Here is a 27,385-nt window from a genome sequence, read left to right on the forward strand (position 1 = left end):
ATATATATGTATATATATATATATATATATATATGTATATATGTATATATATATATGTATATATGTGTATATATATGTATATATATATATGTATATATGTATATATATATATATGTATATATGTATATATATATATATATATATATATATATATATATATATATATATATAAGTTAAACTACCCAACAGTTTATTACAATTATATCCACCTTTAACAGCAGCAACATTAAAGTGATGAACACATTAATGCATCAATAATAATCCAATAATATAATTTACATTATTCTGAAATGGATGAATACTCCATAATGAGTACTTTTGGTACTTTAAGTATATTTTATAATTCTATTATACCTTTACTTTGGAAGCATTTTGAACACATGATCTTTTCTAACAGAGTATCTTTATGAATAAATTGTTTAAAAGAAAGATTTTATGTTTAGAGCTTGTTGCAGACCGCTTGTTGCAGAACACTATTAAATGTGTAGCTGCCTTGAGCACTGCCTGCCAATGTGACCCAATTTTAAAGTTTTAAATATATAATTATCCACTGCTTGAATTATATTGCTATGAGATAAAACCAAAGAATAATAAAAGGTCAATATCTGACAAAAAGAGAACTTGATATGACCTAATTATCATCAGAATCCTTTGAATTTTCAGTTAGGCAAAATTTGTGGAACAACCGTGAGAGGGTCCTTCTGTTGTTCACACGGAAACCAACCCCAATGACCGATGTTTGTTATGCTACATTAGCAGGTAAACCTTTTCATGTTAAAATGATATTTACACGATCATATGAACAGCTAAACGTGTATCCAATGTGTATATTGTTTTAAGTTCACACTATGAGGACTCAATAGACACTAACTGTCAGTTCAACGCTGTCAAAATGTTTGTTTACATCGGTTTCAGTTGCCTAGCTAGCTAACGATGGTAACGTTAGCTGTGCTAACGCTAACTCTGTTGTTATTCATTTGTGTATGCATTTAAAACGTTATAGCATTTTTACAATACCATAAAACGGAAGGTGTAATTCAAAGCTAAGATTAAACTAGCTCGGCATCTATCATAATAATAATCACTAATGTAAAAGAGGGCTAACGTCATCATGCTAACCAAGAAGCTAACGAACGGGGTCTGCAACGAAGCTGCTGTGTGCGTGCGTGCGTGCGTGTCAGATGTTAGCGGATGGAGATTGAAGTTTACTTTTTTTGAATGTTATTTTTAACGAGCCTCTCGCTTTATTATTCCGAATTAGAATTAGAAAAAAAGTATTCCTTAATTTTAGTTAAGTAAAATTACTAATACTGTGAAAACAACGTCCTGCATTCAAACTTATAAGTATTAGCAAATTGTAAAAAAATGCAGTCAAATGTTCCCTCTCAGTGTTATCCTATTATATCTGATGTTTCCTGCTGTGTTAATGGGTATGTTGCATTTTCCTGCAGTAGATGTTTGAGGTTGTTCTCACTTTAACTCCTTTATTTACAGTTTGGGTTAGTTTAATCTACAGCAGGGATCTTCAACAGGGGGTCCGGGACCCCTTTGGGGTCCTCAGAGTCAATGCAAGGGGGCCTCCAAATTATTGTTAATCTTTTAAAGTTTTTAAAAAAAATTAAAAAGTCTTAACATGAATCCAACAAAATATTAGCAAATATAACTCCCCACTGCTAAAGGCTTAGTGGCCTATAGGTAAGGTAGTCACTAAGGCCATCCACAGAGACAGTTCATCATAAGGATTCACTGTTACACATGTATGTTTAACATTTAACATTAAAATATGATTTATAAACCCATGCCAACAATTATTAGGCTATTTTAATGGATTAGTTTTCTATGCAAAAAAGGTAGGTATAAAGGCTCTAGGCTGGCTAGGTAGGCCCAGTTTAATACGCAACTTAATTTAATACAATATATGTAGTAGGGGGTCCCTGCTCCGTCTCTCTTTCAGCTAAGGGGTCCTTGTCTTAAAAAACGTTGAAGACCCCTGATCTACAGTAATGCATCACATCCTTTAAGATCATCATATGTTTGTATCACTGCTGTCCTGTGAGAACCACGTATCTCACTTTCTATCTCACAACTTTCCATGGTGTCAGAAAAACAGCCCTGTTTTGAACTTTGTGACGATGCATTTTCCAGCTGATCCAAGAGGCTTTTTAAAGACTTTATTTAGCTTAACAAGGATGATAATTTTAATAGCATTACTCTTTATATTAATTTTATAGGTGCAATCTATTTTTTTTTAAATATCTATTTCTATAATTTTATTTTATTACTTCAAGTGTCTTGCAGGGAAGGGTGGGTTGGGGATCATAAAGGATGGATTATAAAGTTCATGTTCATGACATTGCAATGCTGCTGTGTTTACACTGTCAAAAAAAAAAATACGTTCAAAATCAACAAATTTTGGAGATACATTTTTTTTTTTTTTTACTGGACAGAAAGGTGATAAAGTAACTTAAGCTGTCAGACTAGGGTTGGGTACTGAAACCCAGTTCCACTATGGAACCGGAATCGGACAGGAATAGAAGGCAAATTTCGGTTCCTCATTTTGGTTCCACTTAATGTGTCGACTGAAATATTTTCCCTCTGTCGCTCTGAAACGGACGTAAAAATATCACCCTTTCGCTGTAGTCTACCGTTAGCTAGCTACCGTAAATGTAGGCTACTTTTAAAATGCCATATTTTCCCTCTGGGCTCACCAAAACAGACGTAAAAGCATATTAACCATTCACTGCACATGATCGCTGGTAAACATATTACATCTTTGATGTCATTTTTCAGTTTTTCAAGAATCAGTTTAGGAATCGGAATGGTTTTAGAATTACCGGTTCGGCATCGGAATCGTAAAAATCCAAACGATACCCAACCCTATGTCAGACAAATGTAGTGGAGTAAAAAGTAATAAATTACCTCTGAGATGTGAAAAAAGGGAAGTTCTCTGCGCTTCTGCAGACCACAACAATCCGGTGCAGCCAAGGCAGGACACAACCGTATAAAATAGCAAAAAATTGCCGGTGCAACACAGATGGATTCTTATTTGATGGTTTTATTTCTTAAGGTGCATAACAGTGACTAACGTTTCGATGTAAGATTACATCTTCATCAGAGTCCTTGAGATGTATCGGTAGTATAACGTTCCATAAAATGGAAATACTCAAGTAAAGTACAAGTACATTGAATGTGTACTCAAGTACAGTACTTGAGTAAATGTACTTAGTTACATAATTCCACCACTGGTTTATTACTGTTATATCTTTTCAATCTAACTTTTTCGTATAGGTTTTTCCAGAATAAAAACAAAATACAGTTTTTATTATTATTATTATGTCTGCGGAATAAAAAGAATGTTAAACATGTTCTGAAGTTGCTACAGTATTTCCTCTCCAGCCATAATTGATGTTTATTGATGTCATTGTTTTTTGTGTGAAACACAAGCAAAATATAGATTTTTTTTTTCTTCATTAAAACACAAAATGGTAATTAATATTGTAAAGAAACATCATTATATATACCAATAAAACTGATTTGAAATTAAAATGTTGGTTCACATTTCAACAGAGAGCTTGGCCGCCACCTGAATTTGGATTAGGACAATTTTGAAGAGATTTAAAAATGTTTTGCTTTTGTGCAACAGATGGAATATCTATTAATACAGAAGGGTTGGAAGAGTATTCAAGGATTCTAGAGATACCTTTTATAAACAACCTTTTCTTGTTGTCTTTCCTCAGTATGCCTGCTGAACGCAAGCGCTCCGTAAACATGGACGAGAAAGACGTTTGCACCTTCAGTAACAAGGAAAAAGAGAAGGACAGAGATGGCGAGAGAAGACCAGCGTCTGCCCGAGACAAAGCAAAAGATGAGGCCAAAGTGAGCGGTAAAAAAGACAGCGGCAAGGAGGAGAAGAGAAAGCGCCTCGAGGAGGAGAAGAAGAAGAAAGAGGAAAAGGAGCGAAGAAAGAAAGAGGAGGAAAAGCAGAAAGCGGAGGAGGAGCAGAAGAAGAAAGAGGAGGAGGAGAAGAGACAGCAGGAGGAGGAGGAGCGGAAGCTTCAAGAGGAGGAAGTCAAAAGACAGCGGGAGGAGGAGGCAGCTCTCCTCAAGTAAGTGGTGGTCAACTTTGCTGTTGCCATATCTTTGTAAACTCCTAATTTCGCTGGCGATAGTCCGTAATTCTGAGCCACACTTTTTCTTCTCAGAGCCAGAACTCTAACGCGATACATATACAGTCACATTTAGGGGTGGGGGAATAAAATCTATACAGCATAGTATCGCAGTATTTTCCGTGGCAATACTGTATCGATACACAGACGCCAAGTATTGATCTTTTATTATATATGTGTTGGTCAGTTTGTCTGCTTGACACAATCCCATTTTGCAGCAATAAAATTGAAGTGAGATGAACAAACAGAGAAATGTATCTTTGTAGATAAAACAGATGTTGACAAAGTTTTCGTTTGGGGACATCATTTGAAATTGGGAAAACTTTGGTGATAAATTGCAATATATCGCAGAATATTGCAGTATCTTTAAAATCGCAATAATATTGTATCGTGACATCAGTATCGTGATGATATCGTATCGTGAGGCCTCTGGTGATTCCCACCCCCTATCAGATTCAGTCAGCATGATCACATGTCCATAAATCTGCTGAGAAATCGTAAAAAAAAAATAGACCTTCCTTATTACTTACAATCATTCATGTTTTTCTTCACATATTATTATTCCGAATTTTTCTGTACAATTAAGTGTCTCAGAAATAATTGAGATTAACAATATAATTGTCTCTTTCAGTCAAATTTAAAACTATTTATTCATTTATTACTTTTTCAAACAAATTAAAGTTTTGAATGAATTCCAGGATACCTCTTTTGGTTATATATCAGTGTTACGTGACCCAGATGATGTAATAACACAAATACACAGCCTATGTACAGAAAGTCAACCACGCCTCTTTATTATCATGAAATATTGTATTTCATTTCTTAAATGAACATAAAATTGATTGCGAAAAAAATATTGCGATTATACAATTATGTAATAATTGTTACAGGCTTAGTTGTCATATCTTTACTGGCGCTATTCTGTAATAAATATAAATTAACAGCCACACACTTTTTCTTCTCAGAACTCAAACATGAAACACATACAGACTTAATGGCAACGTATTTATCCCCAGTGTCTTTCCTTTTTCTGATCTGATCAAAATATATTTTTTGCCATTACTAAGGTTTAGAAAGTCCTATCATCATGGTTCCTTTATCTCTGGAGCACTGACCTCTATCCATTCATACACATACATGCATGCTCAAAACCTGTGGAAAATTACATGTTTGACAGAAAGTTGAGAGAGGGTCGTACTCCTGGTCAGAAAAGGCTCTAAAATGAAGTGATGCATTTACTGTTGCAATATGTCAGCTGTATGTTTCTTGCATCCATACCTAGAGATTGGCATGGGGTACTTTTCATAAGATCATCTCTCAATGCAAATCAATCCAGCTATTAGGCTAACTGAAATAAAACCATGCCAATCTCTAGGTAAGGTGAAGGGTGTGTGATGATGGGGGGCTATTTTAATTCCAAAGGCCAACGGAACTTTATCAGGATGCATAGTATCCTGGATCCATGAAATAACTGGCCTTTAAAAATAAACATCTGCCTGCCTCTATGGGAGTTTAACATAGGGGTGTATTACTTATGCCCCCTGTATTTTAAGGAAGAACATTTATTTATTTAAGATACATTATTCATTCACAAAGAAAATTGGTGTCCTTAAAGGTTGGATTTTTCCTAATTTTATTAATTAAGGCATTAAGATTAGTTTCCAAAAGCTGATTTTTTTTTTATTCCTCTTTTTTAGTCAACTTTAACATGGGTTCATAAACTTATCCTGAGCACTGTATATGACCCTCAGGAAAGCCAAACCCAGTGCGTGTACATTCTCTTTTGCGGTTGTCTTCATTATGTATCTCTCTCCATTTTACCTCATTGCTGCAGGGAAAAGGAGGAGGGGCATCAGCTGCACCAGGAGGCCTGGGAGCGCAATCAGTGCAGGAAGGAACTCCGCAGCAAGAACCAGAACGCCCAAGAGGGTCGGCCCGAAGAGGCCTTCTTCAGCCGACTGGACTCCAGCCTTAAAAAGAACACCGCCTTTGTCAAGAAGCTGCGTACACTCACCGAACAGCAACGAGACTCGCTCTCCAATGACTTTGCCTCACTGAACCTCAGCAAGTACATCGGCGAGGCCGTGAGCTCTGTCGTGGAGGCCAAGCTGAAAATCTCCGACGTCGGCTGCGCTGTCCATCTCTGCTCCCTCTTCCACCAGCGGTACGCTGAGTTCGCTCCGTTGCTGCTCCAGGCGTGGAAGAAGCACTTTGAAGCGAGGAAGGAGGACAAGGCGCCCAACGTGAGCAAGCTGCGCACAGACCTGCGCTTCATCGCCGAGCTCACCATCGTCGGCCTCTTCACCGACAAAGAAGGGCTTTCGCTGATTTACGAGCAGCTGAAGAACATTATCGGGACCGACCGGGAGACGCACACTCATGTGTCTGTGGTAATCAGCTTCTGTAAGCACTGTGGGGACGACATCGCTGGCCTTTTGCCCCGCAAGGTGAAACTAGCTGCCGAGAAGTTCGGTTTGGGCTTCCCTCCGAGCGAGATAATCAGCACGGAGAAACAGCAGCCCTTCCAGAACCTGCTACGGGAGTACTTCACATCACTCACCAAACACCTGAAGAAGGACCACCGGGAGCTGCAGAACACTGAGAGGCAGAACAGGTGAATATACGACCACAGTTAGTGCTCTCTAGTCACTTTTCATTTTATTTACCATGATAAGCAGGGATGTAAATAATTAGCTAAGTTCATAACTCTCATGACCGACTGCCGGACTACAGTACAGGCCAAATGTTTGGACACACCTTCTCATTCAATGTGTTTCTTTATTTTCATAACTATTTACATTGTATATTCTCACTGAAGGCATCAAAACTATGAATGAACACATATAGAATTATGTACTTAACAAAAAAGTGTGAAATAACTGAAAACATGTCTTATATTTTAGATTCTTCAAAGTAGCCACCCTTTGCTTTTTTTGATAACTCTGCAAACCCTTGGTGTTCTCTCAATGAGCTTCATGAGGTAGTCACCTGAAATGGTTTTACCTTCACAGGTGTGCTTTGTCAGGGTTAATTAGTGGAATTTTTTCCCTTATTAATAAAAATAGCATCCCCTAATGATAAGACCACGTATCATTTTCTCTTTCAATTCAGGCGTATCCTACATTCCAAAGGGGAGCTGAGTGAGGATAGACACAAGCAGTATGAAGAGTTTGCCACTTCCTACCAGAAGCTGCTGGCGAACACTCAGTCCCTGGCTGATCTGCTGGATGAAAACATGCCCGAGCTGCCCGTGGACAAGACTGTGCAGGAGGGTGTGTGTCTTTTCTCTTCCGGAATCATAGTTCAGTTAAAAGTGCTGTTTTAAGGACGTAAGATATTTGTTTTAAGTTTCTGCATGCATATAATGTTGTCTTCTCGCTGCTCTCTCAGAGCACGGCCCCGGCATTGACATTTTCACCCCTGGAAAGCCCGGAGAGTATGACCTGGAGGGAGGGATCTGGGAAGATGAAGACGCTCGTAACTTCTACGAGAACTTGGTGGACCTGAAGGCCTTCGTCCCTGCCATCCTCTTCAAGGACAACGAGAAGAGCAGCCAAGGCAAAGACAAGGACGAAGCCAAAGGTATATTAAATAGTTCATGCAGAAAGATGAAGAAAGAGATTGACGCAGAAGTTTTGTTCTGACTGTGCTGCTGTTGCTGTCTGGTTCAGATGGCAAAGAGGGGAAAGACGCGGCCAGCACCACAGAGGAACTGGAGCTGGAGCTGGAGGCTCTGGACATCGCAGATGAACCTATGGAACTGGAGGGACCAGACGAGGCAGAGAATGAAGAACTGGCCAAAAAACTGCTGGATGAGCAAGGTAAACATGAGCCCCATTCAGAAAAGCACCTCTGTTCTTAAATGTTATGGTAAATCTAACATTGAAAAGTAATATATAAACAGTATATATATATATATATATATATATATATATATATATATATATATATATATATATAATGTGAGCTTTTGTGTCATTCAGAAACTCTTTATTGCTTATTATCATATCAATTTTTTTTTTTTTTTTGCATTGTCAATTTCATTTCAAGTGGATTTTTTTATCAACCTTTTAAATTTGTATGTGTAGAACAAGAGGATGAAGAGGCCAACACAGGGTCCCATTTGAAGCTAATCGTGGACGCCTTCATCCAACAGCTCCCCAACTGTGTCAACAGAGACCTCATAGACAAGGTGACGGAGAAAGAAAATGCCTACGTTTAATGTGTTTGTACGAGAAAAATGCCTTGCTTTGTGTGACTTAAGTATTCGAGGCATTTTTCCACATGACTTCTGCTAAATGACTAGCTCGTACGTATAATTAATAGTTATATGTGAGTAATGTAATGTTGATGACAAGCAAAGCATTTGGTATCTTTGAATTCATGAGCACTGTGTCGACTCCTGCAGGCTGCCATGGACTTCTGCATGAACATGAACACCAAGTCCAACAGGAGGAAGCTCGTCCGAGCCCTCTTCACTGTCCCCAGGCAGAGGTAAAGCTGTGCAAACTATATCAATTTGCTGACCACGTGAAAAGAGATAACTCTGGTCTCTAGATATAACGTTACGCAGCTGGAGTCATACTTAAATCTGCACTAATCAATAGTTTTATATTAACAATGGATCAAATGACGCTGCACTGAGTTTCTCTCAGCTCTGAGGAACGTTTTATCCTCTTTCTGCACATTGTTTTGATAAATTTACCGTGCACTAACTGCCCAGCACCAAACAGCAGCCAGACCCAGTTAGAGACGAGCTGGTGTGAACATAGTGGAGCATTTAGAAGCTAAAGAGACAGATATTTCCCTCAGGAGTTGGTAAAGAACAAAAACAGAGCTAAAAGAGAGGGAATGTTGGACTTACATTCATCAGGTGGGCACAAACATGATCCAAATGAATGTTGCTCAGTGTCTGCTGGATGTGCAAATCAGTCCCTCCAGAAAAACGCGATTATGCGATCGCATAATTCAATGCATAATCAGCCAAAGTCCGCATATTCATGCGGGGGCCGCATTTTTTTAAATATACGCCGCACTTTCGCCGCATAAATTGCCGATTTCCGCGCAAAATATGCGGTGCTTGCATGATTTCATACCCGCATTTTCGTTGCAAAAAAGTCACATATATCTTAGCAGAAAGTTGAAAAAATGTTGCGTTTACTTCACACAAGAGCAGCCATTTTCCCCTGTTGCCATGGGAACGTTATGAAGTGACGTGTAATTACGCAACGTGAACATCATCGAAAAGCAGGTGTTGAATTTGACATTTGACATGTACTTTGAGTCTCTTAAGTTGGTATCCAATAAGAAAGCTATCTTAATATCTGATGTCTACTCAGATCTCTTTGTTTAAGTGCTCCTGCTGTCTATATTATTAACGATTTTTGAAAGTCTGTTTCTTTTGTATCTTTTATTTCCCTCTGTTTAGACTATTACTTTTATTTTTACTTTAATATTATATTATTTGTATATATTTTTGAATCTTATTTGTTTACTTATTGCAGTGACTGAATATCTGTAAACTATTTTTGGAAATTAAGTTTAAAAAAAGCAGGGTGTTGGGGGAATCACTTTTTCTTCTCTTTTTCATCAAACCGCAGTTTTTGCAAGTTCCCGCAATTTTTGCAAGTTACCACAATTTCATCGCATAAAATTGCATAAATATCCCGCATATTCCATCGCATTTTTTAAGAAAACGTGTTGCTTAATCAAGGATTTTTGCCCGCAACAATCACAAAAAAACTTGTTATGTTGACAGCTTGTTCTGCTGCCATGTAGCTTGTTTTTAGACTAAAAGGATTAATGTTTGTCTACACAGGAGCCATTTAAGCTACGTTAGCTTCTTACACACAGGCTGTGTAACGGCTTGCATTACGCTCAAACTTTACCTGTGTAACTTCAACCTACATATTTTTGGCTTCAGAAGATGTGCATCTTTAAAAACAGCTCACAAATATATAGTTTAATTTCCTAAAAACAGATGCTCACTGTAGTTTGTTTTCAAACAAACAGGAGGAAATATTACATTTTGTTGGGAACTATTTTCAGCGGCGGGTTAATCCACATTTGGTGCTCTTGTGAGTATTTGTGGCAGCAGGAGTGTGTGTGTGTGTGTGTGTGTGTGTGTGTGTGTGTGTGTGTGTGTGTGTGTGTGTGTGTGTGTGTGTGTGTGTGTGTGTGTGTGTGTGTGTGTGTGTGTGTGTGTGTGTGTGTGTGTGTGGTGTGTGTGTGTGTGTGTGTGTGTGTTGTGTGTGTGTGTGTGTGTGTGTGTGTGTGTGTGTGTCAAAATAAACTACAGTGTGTGTTCGTGGTGATGAAGGAACTGAAGGGATGAATGTCACAGCCAGTTCAACAGTGTGGCTCATTGATGTGTTTGAAGAACATATATCAGGCTTTTGATACACACACAGAATACTTCTTAGTAGATACATTCATTGTTAGTTTTGGTCTTTTCATGGGATTTATAGGAAAAAGAATAAACATAGAATACTGCCAGCTTTCTTCAGTACCTTTAAACACCACCAGGGGGTGCTATCGTCATAGTTTATAGTCTGAAGATCAGCGGGGCACTGACTCTTTCTCCTCTTGCAGGTTGGATCTTCTGCCCTTCTACTCTCGCCTGGTGGCAACCCTTCATCCCTGCATGTCAGACGTGGCTGAGGACCTTTGCTCCATGCTGAAGGGAGACTTCAGGTTTCACGTAGGTCCTCTTATTGTTGCGTCTGTTGACCGTTATTGTGACTAGATAGATGCCTCTGAAACTAATTAATTGAACAAACAGACTAGCAGGACTAGGAAGTTACAAAGTTGAATATCTTTTGATAATTGTGTTCTAATGTTTGTGCTGTAGATGCGGAAGAAGGACCAAATCAACATTGAGACAAAAAACAAAACGGTCAGATTTATCGGGGAACTGGCCAAGTTCAAAATGTACTCAAAAACGGACACGCTTCATTGTCTCAAGGTGGGTGAAAGAAAAACATCCCTATTTGAGCTCTGAAGCTTTGTTATCTCTGAGCTGCGCAATACTAATGTTTAAAATAATAATAATGAGAGGAATATTAAATGTGTGTTTGTGTGGGGCCCAACAGATGCTGCTGTCTGATTTCACTCATCACCATATAGAGATGGCCTGCACACTGCTGGAGACCTGCGGCCGCTTCCTCTTCAGATCCCCCGAATCTCACCTGCGTACCAGCGTCTTGCTGGTCAGTACGCAGTTTTCCACGACTGTTTGGTTCGTTTTTGTTAATCGGAGGACAGACCACAAAACTAGCTGAAACCTAGAAAGACATCAACTAAAGCAATTGTCCGACAAAAAAAAAAGATCTTTAAAGTTTTGTATGTAAACAGCTGATATTTTCCTGTCTGCGTTCCAGGAGCAAATGATGCGCAAAAAGCAGGCCCAGCATCTGGACGCCCGCTATGTCACGATGGTGGAGAACGCCTACTACTACTGCAACCCCCCACCCATGGAGAAGACGGTGAAGAAGAAGAGGCCCCCGCTGCAGGAGTACATCCGCAAGCTGCTCTACAAGGACCTGTCCAAGGTCACCACGGAGAAGGTGCTGAGGCAGATGCGCAAGCTGCCCTGGCACGACCCCGAGGTCAAGAGCTACCTGATCTGCTGCATGGTCAACATCTGGAACGTCAAGTACAACAGCATCCACTGTGTGGCCAACCTGCTGGCCGGCCTGGTGGCCTACCAGGAGGACGTGGGCATCCATGTGGTGGACGGAGTGCTGGAGGACATCCGGCTGGGCATGGAGGTGAGGAGAGCAAAAAAGAAATGTGTGGCTGAAAATATGCACTGATACTCTGATGTAGTAATACTTGTATATTACTTACTGATTATAGATAAAAAAGATTGATTTGACAGGTTTATTTCTGTTCTGTTGATGAGTCCAGAATGGTGAGGTAAGGTACCGTGTGAGGTCAGGAAGACAAAAAAAAAGAAAAAAAAACAGTTGCTAGTCTTCATTGACAGTTTTGGGAGGAACTACATGTTGTTACTGTCATTATTGTGTAGAACACTGTAACATGTTGCGTAGGGTTGGGCATGGAGAACCGATTCCTACTTGGAATCGTTTAAAAAATTACGATTCCATCGGAATCGTTTCTTTATTGGAATCGTTTGGAGGATTTGGTTTCAAATCTGATCATGGGTTCCAAATTTAACATGCGCAAGTTTTGGTTTCCGTAGCGGCCAGGCGCTTGTTGTGTTGCAGCCATGGAGCACAGTAAGCAGCGCTCTAGTGTGGCTTTATTTTACATTGAAAAAGTCCCGTCAAACTGCAACCCACCTTTTGAAGCAAAATAAAACTTTGCTCTTATTTGTGAAATAAGCACGTGACCCGTTTCAACTCCACCCCTCAAAGAATCTGAATCGAGAATTGATAAGAACCGGAATCGAAAGGAAGAATCTGAATTGGAATCAGAATCGTTAATATCCAAACGATGCCCAACCCTAATGTTGCGGGACACGTGAGAATGCAGTCTGGCTTCATGCAGAGTCTTGACATTTTGCACAACCCTTCAAAGTGTTTGAAGTCAGGCTCTGACAACCCTCTCCTGATAGTGTTTACATTTGAAGCAGAAATATTCAAATAAGAATTCCACAGATTTATTGGCCAAGTGAAAAAGCTTTTCAGATATGCAGACAGTGGGACATCAAAACTTTGATGACACATTTACAGGCGCCAAAATCTGATCAACTGCACGTCTGCTGATTGTGGCTTCAGGTCTGTCTGTAAAAGGGATAAAGTGAATTGACCATGCTGAACATTTTAATAAATTAACAGGCAGGCAGATTTTTTAAATAATTTTCTTTTTATTAAATTTGTGATTAAGCTGGTAATTATTTTCCCGAATAAAATGATTCAAAGTTTGGTCTACAAAAATGTCCATTACTGTTTCATAAAGCCCAAGATGATGCCTTTAAATGTCTTATTTTGTCTAGTCTCGCTTGGACTTTGCAGGACTTTAACTGAGTATTTTTACAGTATTTTATGGTTTCTTTTACTAAAGCATAGGATCTGAATACTTCTTCTACCGCTGTCCATTCCCAGGTCAACCAGCCCAAGTTCAACCAGCGGCGGATCAGCAGCGCCAAGTTCCTGGGCGAGCTCTACAACTACCGCATGGTGGAGTCGGCCGTCATTTTCCGCACCCTCTTCTCCTTCATCTCCTTTGGGATCAATCAGGACGGCAGCCCCAGCGCGCTGGACCCTCCGGAGCACCTGTTCCGCATCCGCTTGGTCTGCACTTTGCTGGATACCTGCGGCCAGTACTTTGACCGAGGCTCCAGCAAGAGGAAGCTGGACTGTTTCCTCATCTACTTCCAGGCATGTCTCCTCCTAACACACCTCTCGTCCCTGTCCGTGTCTCAAGAGACTTTCTGGTCGCATTAAAGGTCCCATGACATGATGCTCTTTGGATGCTTTTATATAGACCATAGTGGTCCCCTAATACTTTATCTGAAGTCTCTTTTATATAGACCTTAGTGGTCCCCTAATACTTTATCTGAAGTCTCTTTTATATAGACCTTAGTGATCCCCTAATACTGTATATGAAGTCTCTTTCCCTAAATTCAGACTTGGTGCAGAACTACAGCCACTAGAGCCAGTCCCACAATGAGCTTTCCTTAGTATGTGCCATTTCTGTGTCTGTAGCTATTGAGGAGGAGTGAGGGGGCAAGGTGGAGGGTGGGGGTGTGGCATTGACCAACTGCCACTTTGCTCGTTTGAAAGCCATGATGTCTCTCTCTCTCATGGGGGGCAAATTCTCTGGGCAGGCAAAGCAGAGAAAGGGGAGGTAACCTTGCTCCTTATGACCTCATAAGGAGGAGATTCCAGATTGGCCCATCTGAGCTTTCATTTTCTCAAAGGCAGAGCAGGATACCCAGGGCTCGGTTTACACCTATCACCATTTCTAGCCACTGGGGGACCATAGGCAGGCTGGGGGAATGCATATAAAGTGACATTTTCATGCCATGGGACCTTTTAAAGGTTAGAGAAATAAGATGATGTTGTTGTGTGTCCGCAGCGGTACATCTGGTGGAAAAAGAGCATTGATGTTTGGACCAAGGACCACCCGTTCCCCATCGACATTGACTACATGATCAGCGACACCCTAGAGCTGCTCAGGCCCAAGATGAGGCTCAGCTGCTCCTTGGAGGAAGCCACCAAACAGGTCACCGACCTGGAGAGGGAGGTGCTCTACAAACTAGGTAGGAACGTGTCTAAAGATAAATGCAGGAGGCTGTCTATATCCTGCATGTTATTACTGCATGCATGTAGAGAGTGTGTGTGTGTGTGTGTGTGTGTGTGGCAGCTGTTCACGCTGGTTGAGCTGCTCTCTGTTGTCCCAGCTGAGCAGCATTCCCCGGTGTGGAGGAGGATGATCATGCTGCATCAGTCATCACTCTGCTCTATCTGTCAGACCTGTTTCAGTTCGCCGGAACGTACGCGTACCTAACACTCAGTCAAAGGGTCCAGTCGATGCAGAGTTTTCAGGAATGATAATTATGAATTAAAATAAACGACTTCCGGTGCAGAGTACTCAATGCACAGAGAAACTCTGCACTGGCCGTCGGTTACAGTCGGCGTTCATTCCCAGGACCAATGGCTCTGCACTAGTCCCACATATTTTATTGGCTCCAGCTCCGATCGGCAGTGATGAAAACCCGATGCTATGATGCTTGTCACTTCCATCTGTAACTTCTGCGACTCTTCTGTCATCTCAGCCACAAATTTTGTCCATCTCTGTGCAAGCAGCCCTAGAACATTGTTCCAAATCATCCTTCACTGAGTTTGAAAGACTGAAATATATATATATATATATATATATATATTTTTAAAGTAACCATCGTAATATGTTTTTACTGGCCTCCATGCTGCTTTCTATTGTCTATAACCATGTTTTCCAGTAGGAATACAAACTTGTCTACTGGCAATGGCAAAGGAGTCTATCACCTATTTTTTTGTGTTTTTTCTCGATAAAAAAAAAAAAAAAACTGCATATATGCACTAATTTTGTTGAAAAAGCGGTATAATATGGTTTTACCTATGTGTGCCTGAAACAGTTTTTCAAAGGTCACAGGTGAAAAAGATTGTTTTTCATCTTAAAAACACCTTCAATTTTACAATCAAAGTTTTTTTATCTACAAATCCTTATCTGCAAAGTAACATTGATTTAATCAATAAATATAGCTTAATATAATATAGTCAAATTAATGTACTGGATAAGAAGTATGAGGCTGCAAAAGTACCCCCCCCCTCCCCCCCACTAGTGTGTGTGTGTGTGTGTGTGTGTGTGTGTGTGTGTGTGTGTGTGTGTGTGTGTGTGTGTGTGTGTGTGTGTGTGTGTGTGTGTGTGTGTGTGTGTGTGTGTGTGTGTGTGTGTGAAATAAAGTGATTGATGAGGCCCCCTAAGCTAAACAGTGGTGCCATTGTTTTACCCTTTCATACTTTATCCAGGATCAGGCATTCCTCAGTCACCAAGTCACACAAGACCTGATCCTCAACTCTAGGCCGCCGGCCTGACTTCATTTTTTGCCATCACCACATTTACATAACAAGACTCTATAATTGGTCGCGCTTATCCTCATCCATGTTGGCCGGTAACGCAGAAGAACACACTAATTACAATCAGACAACTATTCCCTGAATGTTTGCTCTATTTATAACTGAAGCTTTTGTTTGGGTGAGGCTGCTCTCCCGGGCTGGGCTTGGCCATGGTGGTATTTATGATATAATCTGTCATAACCACCTGTGTGTAATCAGATTACTGTTTCTAAATCCTGTTTTAATGCAGAGTACCATGTGTTTTAGAGATTCATTTATTCCTGGTTTTCTCAAAAGAGTTTCCTCATCTTCACACGTGTGTTTTCACAAAGGTCTTGCCATGGAGAAGGACGGTCGCTCCAGTGCCATGAGCGAAGGCGAGGTTCTCGACGAGGAAGACGACGATGGCGATGACGACGAAGAGGGAGGTGCAGAGACTGAGGAGCAGTCGGGCAACGAGAGTGAAATGAACGAACAGGAAGAGGATGTGGGTTTTTCTTTTGTTGTGATGATGAACTAACTCTCCAAAACCTTATCCTGTTTTTCTGCTTTTTCCGCTCACCTGGTTTCTGGCACTGTATTTAGAGCATCACAAGTAACTAAAGGACCCAAAGAACGACTGTGGAGCAGGTTGTGAATATGATTTGGGACTGGCGACTGATCAGACCAAGTTTGTCGGGTCTGTTCAAGTCTGGGTCAGTTGTTGTTGACAGTCGGCAGAGAAAATCACACAGTATGTGATATGTAAAGAGTCTAATCTGAAGTCTTCAGGGATGGGCAAAAGAAATCAATTGCTCGCCTTCATTATTTTTTTTTTTAGTCTAATAAATTATCAAAATAAGCTTACAACTCAACCAACTCTGGTCAAAATAATCCAGGGCAGTACAAGACAAATGAGCGACACCCGAAATTTGACTAAATGGGCTTTGTTGGAGTGTGGTTACCAGAGCCGAACACGGCTGTCCCTATTGCAAATTGAGTGTACTTCATCCACCCGTCCCCAATTGAACGTGCCAAGTTTGACCGGAGTCCAAAATTGGCAAACTCAGTTAGCGAGAAAGGACGAGAGCCAGCCTGTCCAGTTGGAATCTGGACTCCTAATGCCCCTAATTATTTCTTTGTAATCTCTTTTTGACACTGGTGAAGATAAACAAACACATCAGGTTCAGTAAAGTGCAGCATGATCTATGCTCTTGCATAGAGCTGTAACAATTCCAAATTTTACTATTCAATTAATTGTCTCAGAAATTATTGCGATTAACAATATGATTGTCTCTTTCAGTCAAATTTACAAATATTTACAAATTAAACTTTTGAATGAATCCCAGGATATATCTGTTGGTTATATCGCTGTTATTGGACCCAGACAGTGTAAAAAGGCAGCCTATGAAGTAAAACATGCCTCTTTATTATCATAAAACATTGTATATTTTCATAAATTAACATAAAGAAGAACATTTATCTTCAATAAAAAACAAAGTACCAATAATCACTTATATAATTACAATTTGGCATATCTAAACAAAATCAACTATTACCATCAACAGTCACCCTGAGGACTTTAGCTAATGTTAGCAATTAATTGTGGTTAAACAAAGAAATGGCGTTTTATGTAAAAAAATTGCCATTAGATAATTTTTTTAAGAATTGTTACAGGCCTACTCATGCATCATTGTTCCAAACCTGGGATCTCTGTGATCACGTAGGAATCTTCCTTACATTGGACATGGATTCTACTTTCCTGTATTACATGTTGAATGAAACCGAGAATTAGGGATGCACCGAATATTCGGCCGCCGAAAATGGCCCAAAAGGGCATTTTTCAACTACGAAATACCTGTAACAAAAATACGGCCCGAAAATGTTGTGATGACGCCAAACAGCAAAAACGGAAGCGACGCGTGTTGTCAGTACCCGATCCGTTCCACCTGCGAGGGCAAGCGTCCTCTAAGTAAAAGGTTGAGACGGACCACGCAGTGAAAACAATGAAATGCAGCTCTTAGAGTCTGTCAGCACACGTTTCAGTGAGATCTATTCGGATCCTCTGCACTTCACCGCGACTGTACTTGATCCGCGTTATAAAGACCATTACTTGAATTGCGGAAATAAAGCGGGCGCGAGAAATGATCCAGGCCCCCCATGGAGACGGAGAACCCGCGTGGAGACGGAACGAACGAGCGCTAGCGCAGGAAAATCAGAGCGCGAAAAAAGACTTTTCTCTCTGTACCAGATGAGGGGCATGCACTCTCGTTGTCTGATATGTTCAGTGAAATCCTGCAGGAAAGTGCCTCAATTATTATTAATAATAATAATAATAATAATAATAATAATAGGTAAGCTATTCTGTTCTTAGGCTACTGTATACTGTATGTGACTATCAGATTGTAGCCATATTTCTGCTAGATATTTTTTAAATTAAACTTTAATATTAATTTATACAATTGCAATGCCTTGATTTTAGTAAAGTTAGTACACAGTCATAGCCATAAATGCAATGGTACTAATAATTGGCTTAATTTCTTTCGGTGTTTCGGTTTCGGTTTTCGGTCTTGGTTTCCTCTTTTTTCGGTTTTCGGTTTCGGCCAAGAATTTTCATTTCGGTGCATCACTACCGAGAATCATATATTAATTTCTCATTATTGGCTAGTTCCCAGTCAGTTAACAAGCTGTGACTCTGTTTTGTTTTCCACAGGAAGGGTCAGAGAACGAAGAAGAGGAGAGGGAGGAAGAGGAAGAAGAGAACACCGACTACCTGACCGACTCCAATAAAGAAAATGAGACGGATGAGGAGAACAATGTAAGAATTGAACACGTTCATATGAAGAGCTGTAGATAAGAGATATTCAGTGACAAGAAAGAGGCATTAATATAAAGATGCTGCCTGTGTGTAGGAGGTGACCATCCGCGGCGGTGGACTGAAGCATGTGGCCTGCGCCGAGGACGAGGACTTCATTCAGGCTCTGGATAAGATGATGCTGGAGAACCTGCAGGTATGACGACTCACCTGTCGGCTATAATGTGAATGCAGGGAACAGGTTGCACAGCGTGTATGGTAATGTGTTAAAGGACAGGTTCACAAACTTTCAAGTCTTGCCTAAAGTATGTGCCTATATGAACAGTGAAACCGGTTTTGCTTGCTGTAATCATTTCTCCTGCTCATACTGGACATTTAAACACCACTTTTATGCACTTTAAGTGATATGAGGCTTCAGCAGTCTGAGTTAATCAAGTTCAAAGTACAAAGTTCCCTCTCTTTTGTTTCATATATATATTGTCTTATAACTGTATACCTACCTTGTAAATATAAGACAAAGATAAAAATAAAACATCTGTATGGTCACACAACAAACATCTGACACACCTTTCCATCACACACACTCGCACATACACAATATAATTTAGTTTTCCTCCTTATTTTCTTCCTTTAGTGGTACATTTATATACTTTATTCTATAGTATTGCCTATCTTTAGTTTTATTCTATTCTAATTAAAAAAATATTTCATTATTCGTATATACATTTTTTGTGTGTAGTGTGGGGCGGGCTACTTTCATTGTGCAATCCTGTCTTGTATAATGACGAGAAAGCTGAACCTTGAGCCTTTGTGTTTCCCTGTTGAGCTGCAGTTGAAGGATAGTTAGAGAAAAAAGCAATTTAATACTTAAATGTCCGTAACTTTGGAAGCTATCCACCTGATTGGTCTAACTCAGACTGCTGCAACATTTAGGAAGATAACTTTTCAATACATTTTTGCACAAAACAAGGACTGTGGATTTTGTCCACCATCGCTGACATTGAAAGTGCAATAAGGAGGAATGTTTTAATGAATGTTTTAATAACAGGAGGAACGATTAATTACATCAAGCAAAACCTGTTTCAATATTCATATGGGCCCTTTACTACAGATTTGATATTAGACAGGGGTGTCACTTTTTCACAGGATTGGCAATTCCCTCAGAATTTTTTATCTCTCCACCCCCGCCTACTTGCGCCCGACCCGAAGAAAAATCAAACAGACACAGCGTAGTTTAACAGCTGTAAACAAGCAACGAAGGTAAAGAATGTGGGCTCCGACTCCATGATGCATTCACGTGTACCTTGTTAGCCAATGGTGCATTCATTTCCACCTCGTAAACTCTGAGAAACTCAAACTGTTGTTGCAAAGTACCCTTCGGTCATCTTGTAGCTCTTATTGTTGCATTGCCGTAACTGCTGAAACGAAAATGTTTAAATTGTGAATCTAATCAAATCGTGATACTGCGTTAGTTTAGTTTGGTGTCCCAAGTAAGTGTGGCACCTGAGTGTATGAAGATTTGTTTTAAGTGACATTTGTGGTAATTATGCCATATTGAAAAACATATAGTCTAGCTGTATGGTGCAAGAGTTTTCTGCTGGGACAAACGTGTGTGTGTGTGTCTGTGTGTGTCTGTGTGTGTGTGTGTGTCTGTCTGTCTGTCTGTCTGTCTGTCTGTCTGTCTGTCTGTCTGTCTGTCTGTCTGTGTGTGTGTGTGTGTGTGTGTGTGTGTGTGTGTGTGTGTGTGTGTGTGTGTGTTGTTCACTGCAGCAGCGCAGCGGCGAGACGGTGAAGGTGCACCAGCTGGACGTGGCCATTCCACTGCAGCTGAAGAGTCAGCTGAAGAAGGGGGGCTCCAGAGAGCAGTGCATCGGGGAGGCGGACTCGGACATCTCCGACACCATGCAGTTCGTCATGCTGACACGCAAGGGCAACAAGCAGCAGGTAACGTGCATGGAGGATGGCAGCTGTAAATCACTGCCTATGTGGGTTATTGTTGTCGCAGCAGCAGACACTTTTCTGTTTGAAATCAATTTAAATAATCAGTGATGAAGAAAAGTATTCTGATATTTTATTTAACAAGTTAAACTGTAGTACAGTTATATGAACGGTGTATAGATAAGTGAATATCTAAGAAGAGTGATACGTGACACGTTTTTACTCTCGTACTGAAACTTCCTGCTGAATGAAATTCCCTCTCACACACACACACACACACACACACACACACACACACACACACACACACACACACACACACACACACACACACACACACACACACTCAGTCTCACTGAGCCCAGGAATAATATTGACTCTGGTGTGTGTGTGTGTGTGTGTGTGTGTGTGTGTGTGTGTGTGTGTGTGTGTGTGTGTGTGTGTGTGTTTAGTCAAGCTGCAGCGGTGGAATGTGTGGTTTGAGGGCAGAGACTGGTTCTTGTACTGCAGCAGGGTGTGTCCAGCGTTTCTCTGGCAGGACTCGGAGGTTTAATAGAGCATTCACACGGCTTCTAGGACAGCTGCCAAATACACGCAAGCAACGAAAAAAAACACTTTTCTTAGAAAGTTTGGAGAGAAGAAAGAATATCTTTGTAGGGGTGTTGTGGATGGGAAATTACATTTCTCTCTCTGTAAACACACACCCTCACCAGGTTACTGCACCATCCTGTGTGTGTGTTTGTGTTTGTGTTTGTGTGTGTGCGTGCTTGGGGGGGAACTGTCCTTGCTACCTTTGTGTGGGATGTACCTGGACTCCTCATATGTCAGTTTGTGTTGTCGCACTAAAATGCTTGCTCTTGGGGGAATTACTGGAAATGTTGGGTCTTTGTATATTATAGAGTGTGGTCTAGACCAGGGGTGTCAAACTCATTTTCACTAAGGGCCACACTGGAAAAAAAGAAATACATCAAGGGCCAGACATGTACATTTTATTGACATGCTTTTATTTAATTGAACAAGGTCAAACATCTGTATTATTGCATGTATCATATAGTCTTCTCACTTAAAGCTTGGTCGACATAAACCCCAAAAAATGTAACTTATAGCCCTCAAAGAAAAAAGTGACACAAAAATATCGGGAAAAAAACATAAAACAATTGCTGAAAAAAGCGCCAAAAGCGTTGGAAAAAGTGACAAAAACTTCAGATAAAGCAACAAAAACTAGTTGGGCCAAAATGAATTATGAACCTAAATTAATATGCAGGCCAGATCAAAATGTGCGAGGGGCCGGATTTGGCCCGCGGGCCTTGAGTTTGACACATGTGGTCTAGACCTACTCTATCTGTAAAGTGTCCTGAGATAACTCTTGTTATATGATATGATACTGTAAATAAAATTTAATTGAATGAGAACATTAACGCTCACTCTCATGTCAGTACGGTAAATATAAAAGCTACAGCCAGTTAATTTGGTTTAGCAACTAGAAACAGTTTGAAACCGCTAGCCTGGCTCCGTGCAAAGGGAACACAACTCACTACCAGCACGTCTAAATCTCACTTATTAACACGTTGGGAAAGCAGAAGTTGTCGTTTTTACACTTAAATAAGTGAGATTTAGGGGTGCCTGGGTAGCTCACCTGGTTGATATTGCACCCTGTGTACAGAGGCTCAGTCATTGCCGCAGTGGCCGCAGGTTCGATTCCTTTGCTGCGTGCCATTCCCTTCTCTCTCCCCCTTTCCTGTCTTCAGCTGTCCTGTCCAATAGAGATCTAAAATGGCCAAAAAATAAGTGAGATTTAGAGGTGCTAGCAGTTGAGTTTTGTTACCTGTGGTTAGGGCTGGGCGATATGGAGAAAATCAAATATCACGATATTTTTGACCAAATACCTCGATATCGATACCACAACGATATTGTAGTGTTGACTATTGGTGCTTTCACAAAATATTTACACAATGAGATTTTTGATAAATAATCATTAGTAATGTGGATATAATGACAAAGTGGGTAAAGACAAATAATAGAACAGCTAGAACAGTCTGGTAAGTTCATAAAATGACATCACTTTACTGTAATGCAGCCTTTAAAACCAGAAAAAAAGACAGCACTTATGCCATATTACGATATTACAATATCCAAAATCTAAGACGATATCTAGTCTCATATCACGATATCGATATAATATCAATATGTTGCCCAGCTCTACCTTTTGTCAGAGCCAGGCTAACTGTTTCCCCCTGTTTCCAGTCTTTATGCTAAGCTAAGCTAACTGCTAACTAAGACTGGAGGCAGGGGGAAACGGCTAACTTGGCTTTGTCCAAATCTAACTGGCTATAGGGGGAGAACATTTGGGGATTTTGCGCAGTAAAACAAAATCAGGGGCTGTACCTTTTAACTTCCAGAAATATCAGCTTTCAAACACCCAAATCAGTTGAACCAATCTCTTGTGTATGTCACGTTAATGTGTGTGTTTCTGTTCAACAGTATAAGATCCTGAACGTGCCTCTGTCATCCCACCTGGCGGCGAACCACTTCAACCAGCAGCAAGCCGAACAGGAGGAGCGCATGAGGATGAAGAAACTCACCCTGGACATCAATGAGAGACAGGAGCAGGAGGACTACCAGGGTACGGCACAATCACCAAGTTTAACTCTGCTTCTGTTCCCTGAACCTGAAGCATTAGGCAAGGCAAGGCAAGGCAAGGCAGCTTTATTTGTATAGCACATTTCAGCAACAGGGCAATTCAAAGTGCTTTACATAAAACATTAACGAGCCGTTAAAAATTATTTAAAACAGATAAAAGACGAGAATAAAATGTACAGTGCAGTATGAGAACTTAAGCGAGTCCAACTCGGGCCTCCCAGAGGACTTATCAATAAACAATTATTTAAAGAAAGGTTTTCAGCCTTGATTTGAAAGAAATTAGAGTTGCAGCGGACCTGCAGTTTTCTGGGAGTTTGTTCCAGATATGTGGAGCATAAAAACTGAACGCTAGGCGGTGTTATGAGGAAATCATAAAATGTTCTCACTAGATGATCTACACTCTTATCAATACGTTTTCAAGAAAATACAACAGATTCACCGCAGATATCGGGTTAGAACAAAACGATCTTGTGTTAACGGTCTTATAAATAGCTCAACTAGCTTACTTTGTGGTGTTGCGTTAGTTTGAGTTATGGGAAAAATGGCAAAAGATCTGATGTTTAAAGCTGCCATAATAAATATTTTTACTATAAAAATATATTGAATGACAATTCAAAACCGATGTCCGTTTTCTTTGTGTTGTAATTTTAACCTCCGGTGGATTTGTGAGGACTATGGTTAACTGCTCCTCAGATCTCTGCAGGGTAAATCCAGACAGCTAGCTAAACAACCTTTTGAACGTACACACGTTCCACCAAAACAGGTTCCTTCCCGAGGCTATTTTGCAGCGGCTCCGTGCGGAGCCCATGACGATTGTGATTTAAAGAAATGCCAATAAACCAGAGCAACTTTTTCTCCCATCCCAGAATGCTGTGTCTATAGATAAACCTTTATTGATCCCCAGAGGGGAAATTTGGTTTTTACAGCAGCACAAAGACAGAAATAGTACAGACAAATATAGAAGTAAGAGAATAAATAATAAGAGGTATTTAAAAACTAGTAAAGTAAAAAAAAGAATAGAATAAAAATAGGGCTGTCAATCGATTACAATTCAAAGAATATCTTTCAGTTTTCGTCGTAAAAAAAGAAATGAAATGAAACCACTTTTTCTTCTGTGTGTGTGTGTTACAGAGATGATGCAGTCCCTCGCACAGCGTCCGGCTCCGGCCAACACCAACCGGGAGCGCCGGCCTCGCTACCAGCACCCGAAAGGCGCTCCCAACGCCGACCTCATCTTCAAGACCGGAGGAAGGTGAGACGCGATCACTGAAGCGCCGGCGCTCAAAACAAACGGCAGAATGTGTTGGATGACGATGTGAGGAATTAGGGCTCATTCTCTTACTGCAGTATGTACCGACTCTCCACCTCGTCGGCGTCTCTTTGAACAGAGTGAAAAGTGCAAGAATTAAAAGGCACGAGACGCGAGACAGACAAGAGAGGCGAGACAGGGCAGACGAGCAGGAGAGAGACCAAAGACATGTCACAGAGTAGGCTAGAGCTGCTCGAGCCCCCATCGAGGACTTTAATTAAACATCAGCAGAGGTGAAGCTTCAGCAAAGTTAGTCATAAAAACAGAGGGAAGGTTTCGACGAGGAGTTCCTGTTTCTATTTGCACTTTTAACTGATTCTGATTTTCAGGTGCTAAAGCGTTCAAGTGAGATTTTTCTTTAAAAGCTCTGGAAATATTTTGGAAATAAAGATGACTTGAAGTTTATACTTTGTTAACATCAACAGCACCTTGTTGTGTGTCTTTCTTGCTTCTGTAAAGTGGAACGACAACACAACATGAACATTTCCCAGGTTATGCTTTATGCATATCGTGGCAGGTGAATCCATATATTGCCACAAACGTGACACTTTTATTTTGGGAAGAGGTTTTTAAAATTGGTATTTTCTTTTTAAATATTTTAAGATAATAAACCTAAAGGGAGAACAGAGGCAAGGAGAGTGGGTTCAGGGATGGAGCACAGGGTGTGATTTGTGATTTGGCTTCAGTAACAGTAATAAACTTTTATAACAAGTATTGTGTGTGTATCAAAGCCTGATATCTCTTCTTCCTCTGTGCCATAAAAACACATCCACGAGCCACTCTGTGACATGTTCCTTCATCACCATGAACACACACACTGTAGTTTATTCTGACTCAATCCCACACACACCGTCCTGCTGCCACAAGTACTCACTAGAGCACCACATGGGGATTAATCCGCCGCTGAAAACAGTCCCCTAACAAAGTCACTATATCCTCCTGTTTGTTTGATAAAAACCAGAGTGACCAGCTGTTTTTTATGAAATTTAAGATTTGTGTTTTTAAAGATTTACGTCTCCTTACGTGTGTTAAAAACAAACATGTTTTTTGCAGTTGAGACAATAAGCTAGGACTGCTCGATTATAGAAAAATTCATAATCACAATTATTACTCATTGACTTTTATTGAACTTAAAAAACAGGGAACAGTGAAAACACCTAGAACTGTTAAATTTCCCTATGTTTAAACTTTTTGAATTCCCCTTCAGAACACAAAAAAAGTTTACTCGCAAAATGTAAAAAATTATGTAATAAAAAAATCTTTCTTGATTACATTGTTTTTGTTATCGTTGTACGCATTCAAAATTCGATTAATTGCTCAGCCCTTTCAAACACATTATTTATACATTATACCACTGTATATATATCTTTATCTATTACATCAGAATCAGGTCTGTTACAAATAGGTTTTCACATACAAGGAATTTGCCTTAACAATAAAAAGTAAGAGTAAGAAAAAAGTCAAGAATCATAAGAATAAAAAAAAATACTGTAAAAAAAAGTAAAATATGTCTGTTTTAAAATGAAAGCGCTGTATTGTTTGTGTTTATACTTTGGTAGCTCTTCCTCTAGTACCTCCACATGTATTAGACCCTTGTCTTGCAATGCTGCAAATCAATAAGCAGTTATATGGCAATATTTTAAATTTTTTTTTAGTACCAGATTCAAGTAATTACCACATTGTGTCAGTCGGTGGCAAAGTTATTTGAAAGAAAATCTGGATCTTTACTTTGTTACTATCCTCGTACTCTATAACGACGACGTTTCATTTCCGGGATTGTTCAGGTGCCACCGGAAATTTCGCCGGATGTCCGTCCCCTTCCTCTTTCTCTGTGTTGGCGTTCTAACCTCCGGTGGATTTGTGAGGACTATGGTTAACTGCTCCTCAGATCTCTGCAGGGTAAATCCAGACAGCTAGCTAGACTATCTGTCCAATCTGAGTTTTCTGTTGCACGACTAAAACAACTTTTGAACGTACACATGTTCCACCAAAACAAGTTCCTTCCAGAGGCTATTTTGCAGCAGCACCGTGGCTCCGTCCCAAGATGATTGTGATTGGTTTAAAGAAATGCCAATAAACCAGAGCACGTTTTTCTCCCATCCCAGAATGCCGTGTGGACTAGCCAGACCTTCCTTTGCAGCGCTGTGGAGGAAGGTCTGGCAATGCCAGACTACTGTCCCCATTGGAGATGCTGCTCAACCGCTGCCTCCATCGGTTGGTTTGTTATGGTGTGATTTTGGTGAATCCAAACTAACCCTTTTAGTGCCGACCGCCGTATACGGTAGCAAACACACTGACTATGGAGAAGTACCTTGTACAACCACACTTCAAAACATCTGAAATATCTCGTTAAAGTTGTAATCCATAAAGCGGATATAATCGAGAGAATTTCCGGATGAATCTGAGGCCCCCCGTGGCTTTATGCAGCTTAATAGTGAGTTTCAGCTCGTTGTTTTTTATCTGTCGGGCCCGCTACTGTACTGTTCTGGTTCACTCTCAGTGCTCTCATAGCGCCGTTTTCAGAGGAGAAGCTGTGAAACAGATAGAGTTAGCGACTAGCTGGTGAACATAGTGGGGGCATTTAGCAGCTAAAGAGACAGATATTTCCCTCAGGAGTTGGTGGAGACCAGGTGTTCCTGTTGCTCAGCACGTCTACAGTAAATGTCTGCTCTGTCCTCCAGGAGACGCTGATTGGAGTCTGGGTCCGGGCTGAACGAGCGAGCAAGCAAGAGAGCGAATGAACAAGCGAGAGAGAAAGAGGGGGAGAGAAAAAGAAGATCGGAAGGGATAACCCGGTCTAAACAGGGGAACGAGTCCTCCAGACGCCCACCCTGAAGCCGGGACAGACCAAAACCCCTGACCTGAACGCACCCTTCTTACCCTGCCGAGGGGGCCCGAAGCCCGAGGAGGAGAGACAGAACCGGGAGGGGGGGAGGTCAGAGGTCAGGGGTCAGACAGTTGGCTCTCTTTGCGT

General features: G+C 40.6%; 1 protein-coding gene across 4 annotated transcripts; it reads left to right on the forward strand.

Moving 5' to 3' along the window:
• Positions 1-660: 660 nt before the first annotated feature.
• upf2 (UPF2 regulator of nonsense mediated mRNA decay) lies at positions 661-27,385 on the forward strand. 4 transcript variants are annotated; one of them, XM_039791692.1, is made up of 21 exons: positions 661-759; positions 3,738-4,106; positions 6,001-6,780; positions 7,278-7,438; positions 7,557-7,748; positions 7,838-7,987; positions 8,255-8,358; positions 8,575-8,660; positions 10,758-10,866; positions 11,017-11,130; positions 11,258-11,374; positions 11,546-11,935; positions 13,235-13,510; positions 14,211-14,394; positions 16,063-16,217; positions 18,423-18,527; positions 18,622-18,720; positions 20,295-20,468; positions 22,944-23,085; positions 24,234-24,354; positions 27,093-27,385. In XM_039791692.1, the coding sequence occupies exons 2-21, from the start codon at positions 3,739-3,741 to the stop codon at positions 27,100-27,102; spliced, it is 3,837 nt and encodes a 1,278-aa protein (XP_039647626.1). In that variant the 5' UTR covers positions 661-759; position 3,738; the 3' UTR covers positions 27,103-27,385. The 4 variants fall into 4 exon arrangements, with proteins under 4 accessions (XP_039647626.1, XP_039647627.1, XP_039647628.1 ...); XM_039791693.1 differs by having other exon boundaries at positions 27,096-27,385; XM_039791694.1 differs by having other exon boundaries at positions 20,298-20,468.

This window comes from Perca fluviatilis, chromosome 23 (genome assembly GCF_010015445.1).
Source record: "Perca fluviatilis chromosome 23, GENO_Pfluv_1.0, whole genome shotgun sequence".
NCBI classification, from domain to species: Eukaryota; Metazoa; Chordata; class Actinopteri; order Perciformes; family Percidae; genus Perca; species Perca fluviatilis.

Excerpts from the sequence above, each read along its gene's own strand:
- upf2 (XM_039791692.1), top strand. The coding sequence starts at position 3,739 with ATGCCTGCTGAACGCAAGCGCTCCGTAAACATGGACGAGAAAGACGTT. Across the intron at positions 7,439-7,556 it reads GGACAAGACTGTGCAGGAGG|AGCACGGCCCCGGCATTGAC; the intron begins GTGTGTGTCTTT and ends CTGCTCTCTCAG. Across the intron at positions 8,661-10,757 it reads TTCACTGTCCCCAGGCAGAG|GTTGGATCTTCTGCCCTTCT; the intron begins GTAAAGCTGTGC and ends CTCCTCTTGCAG.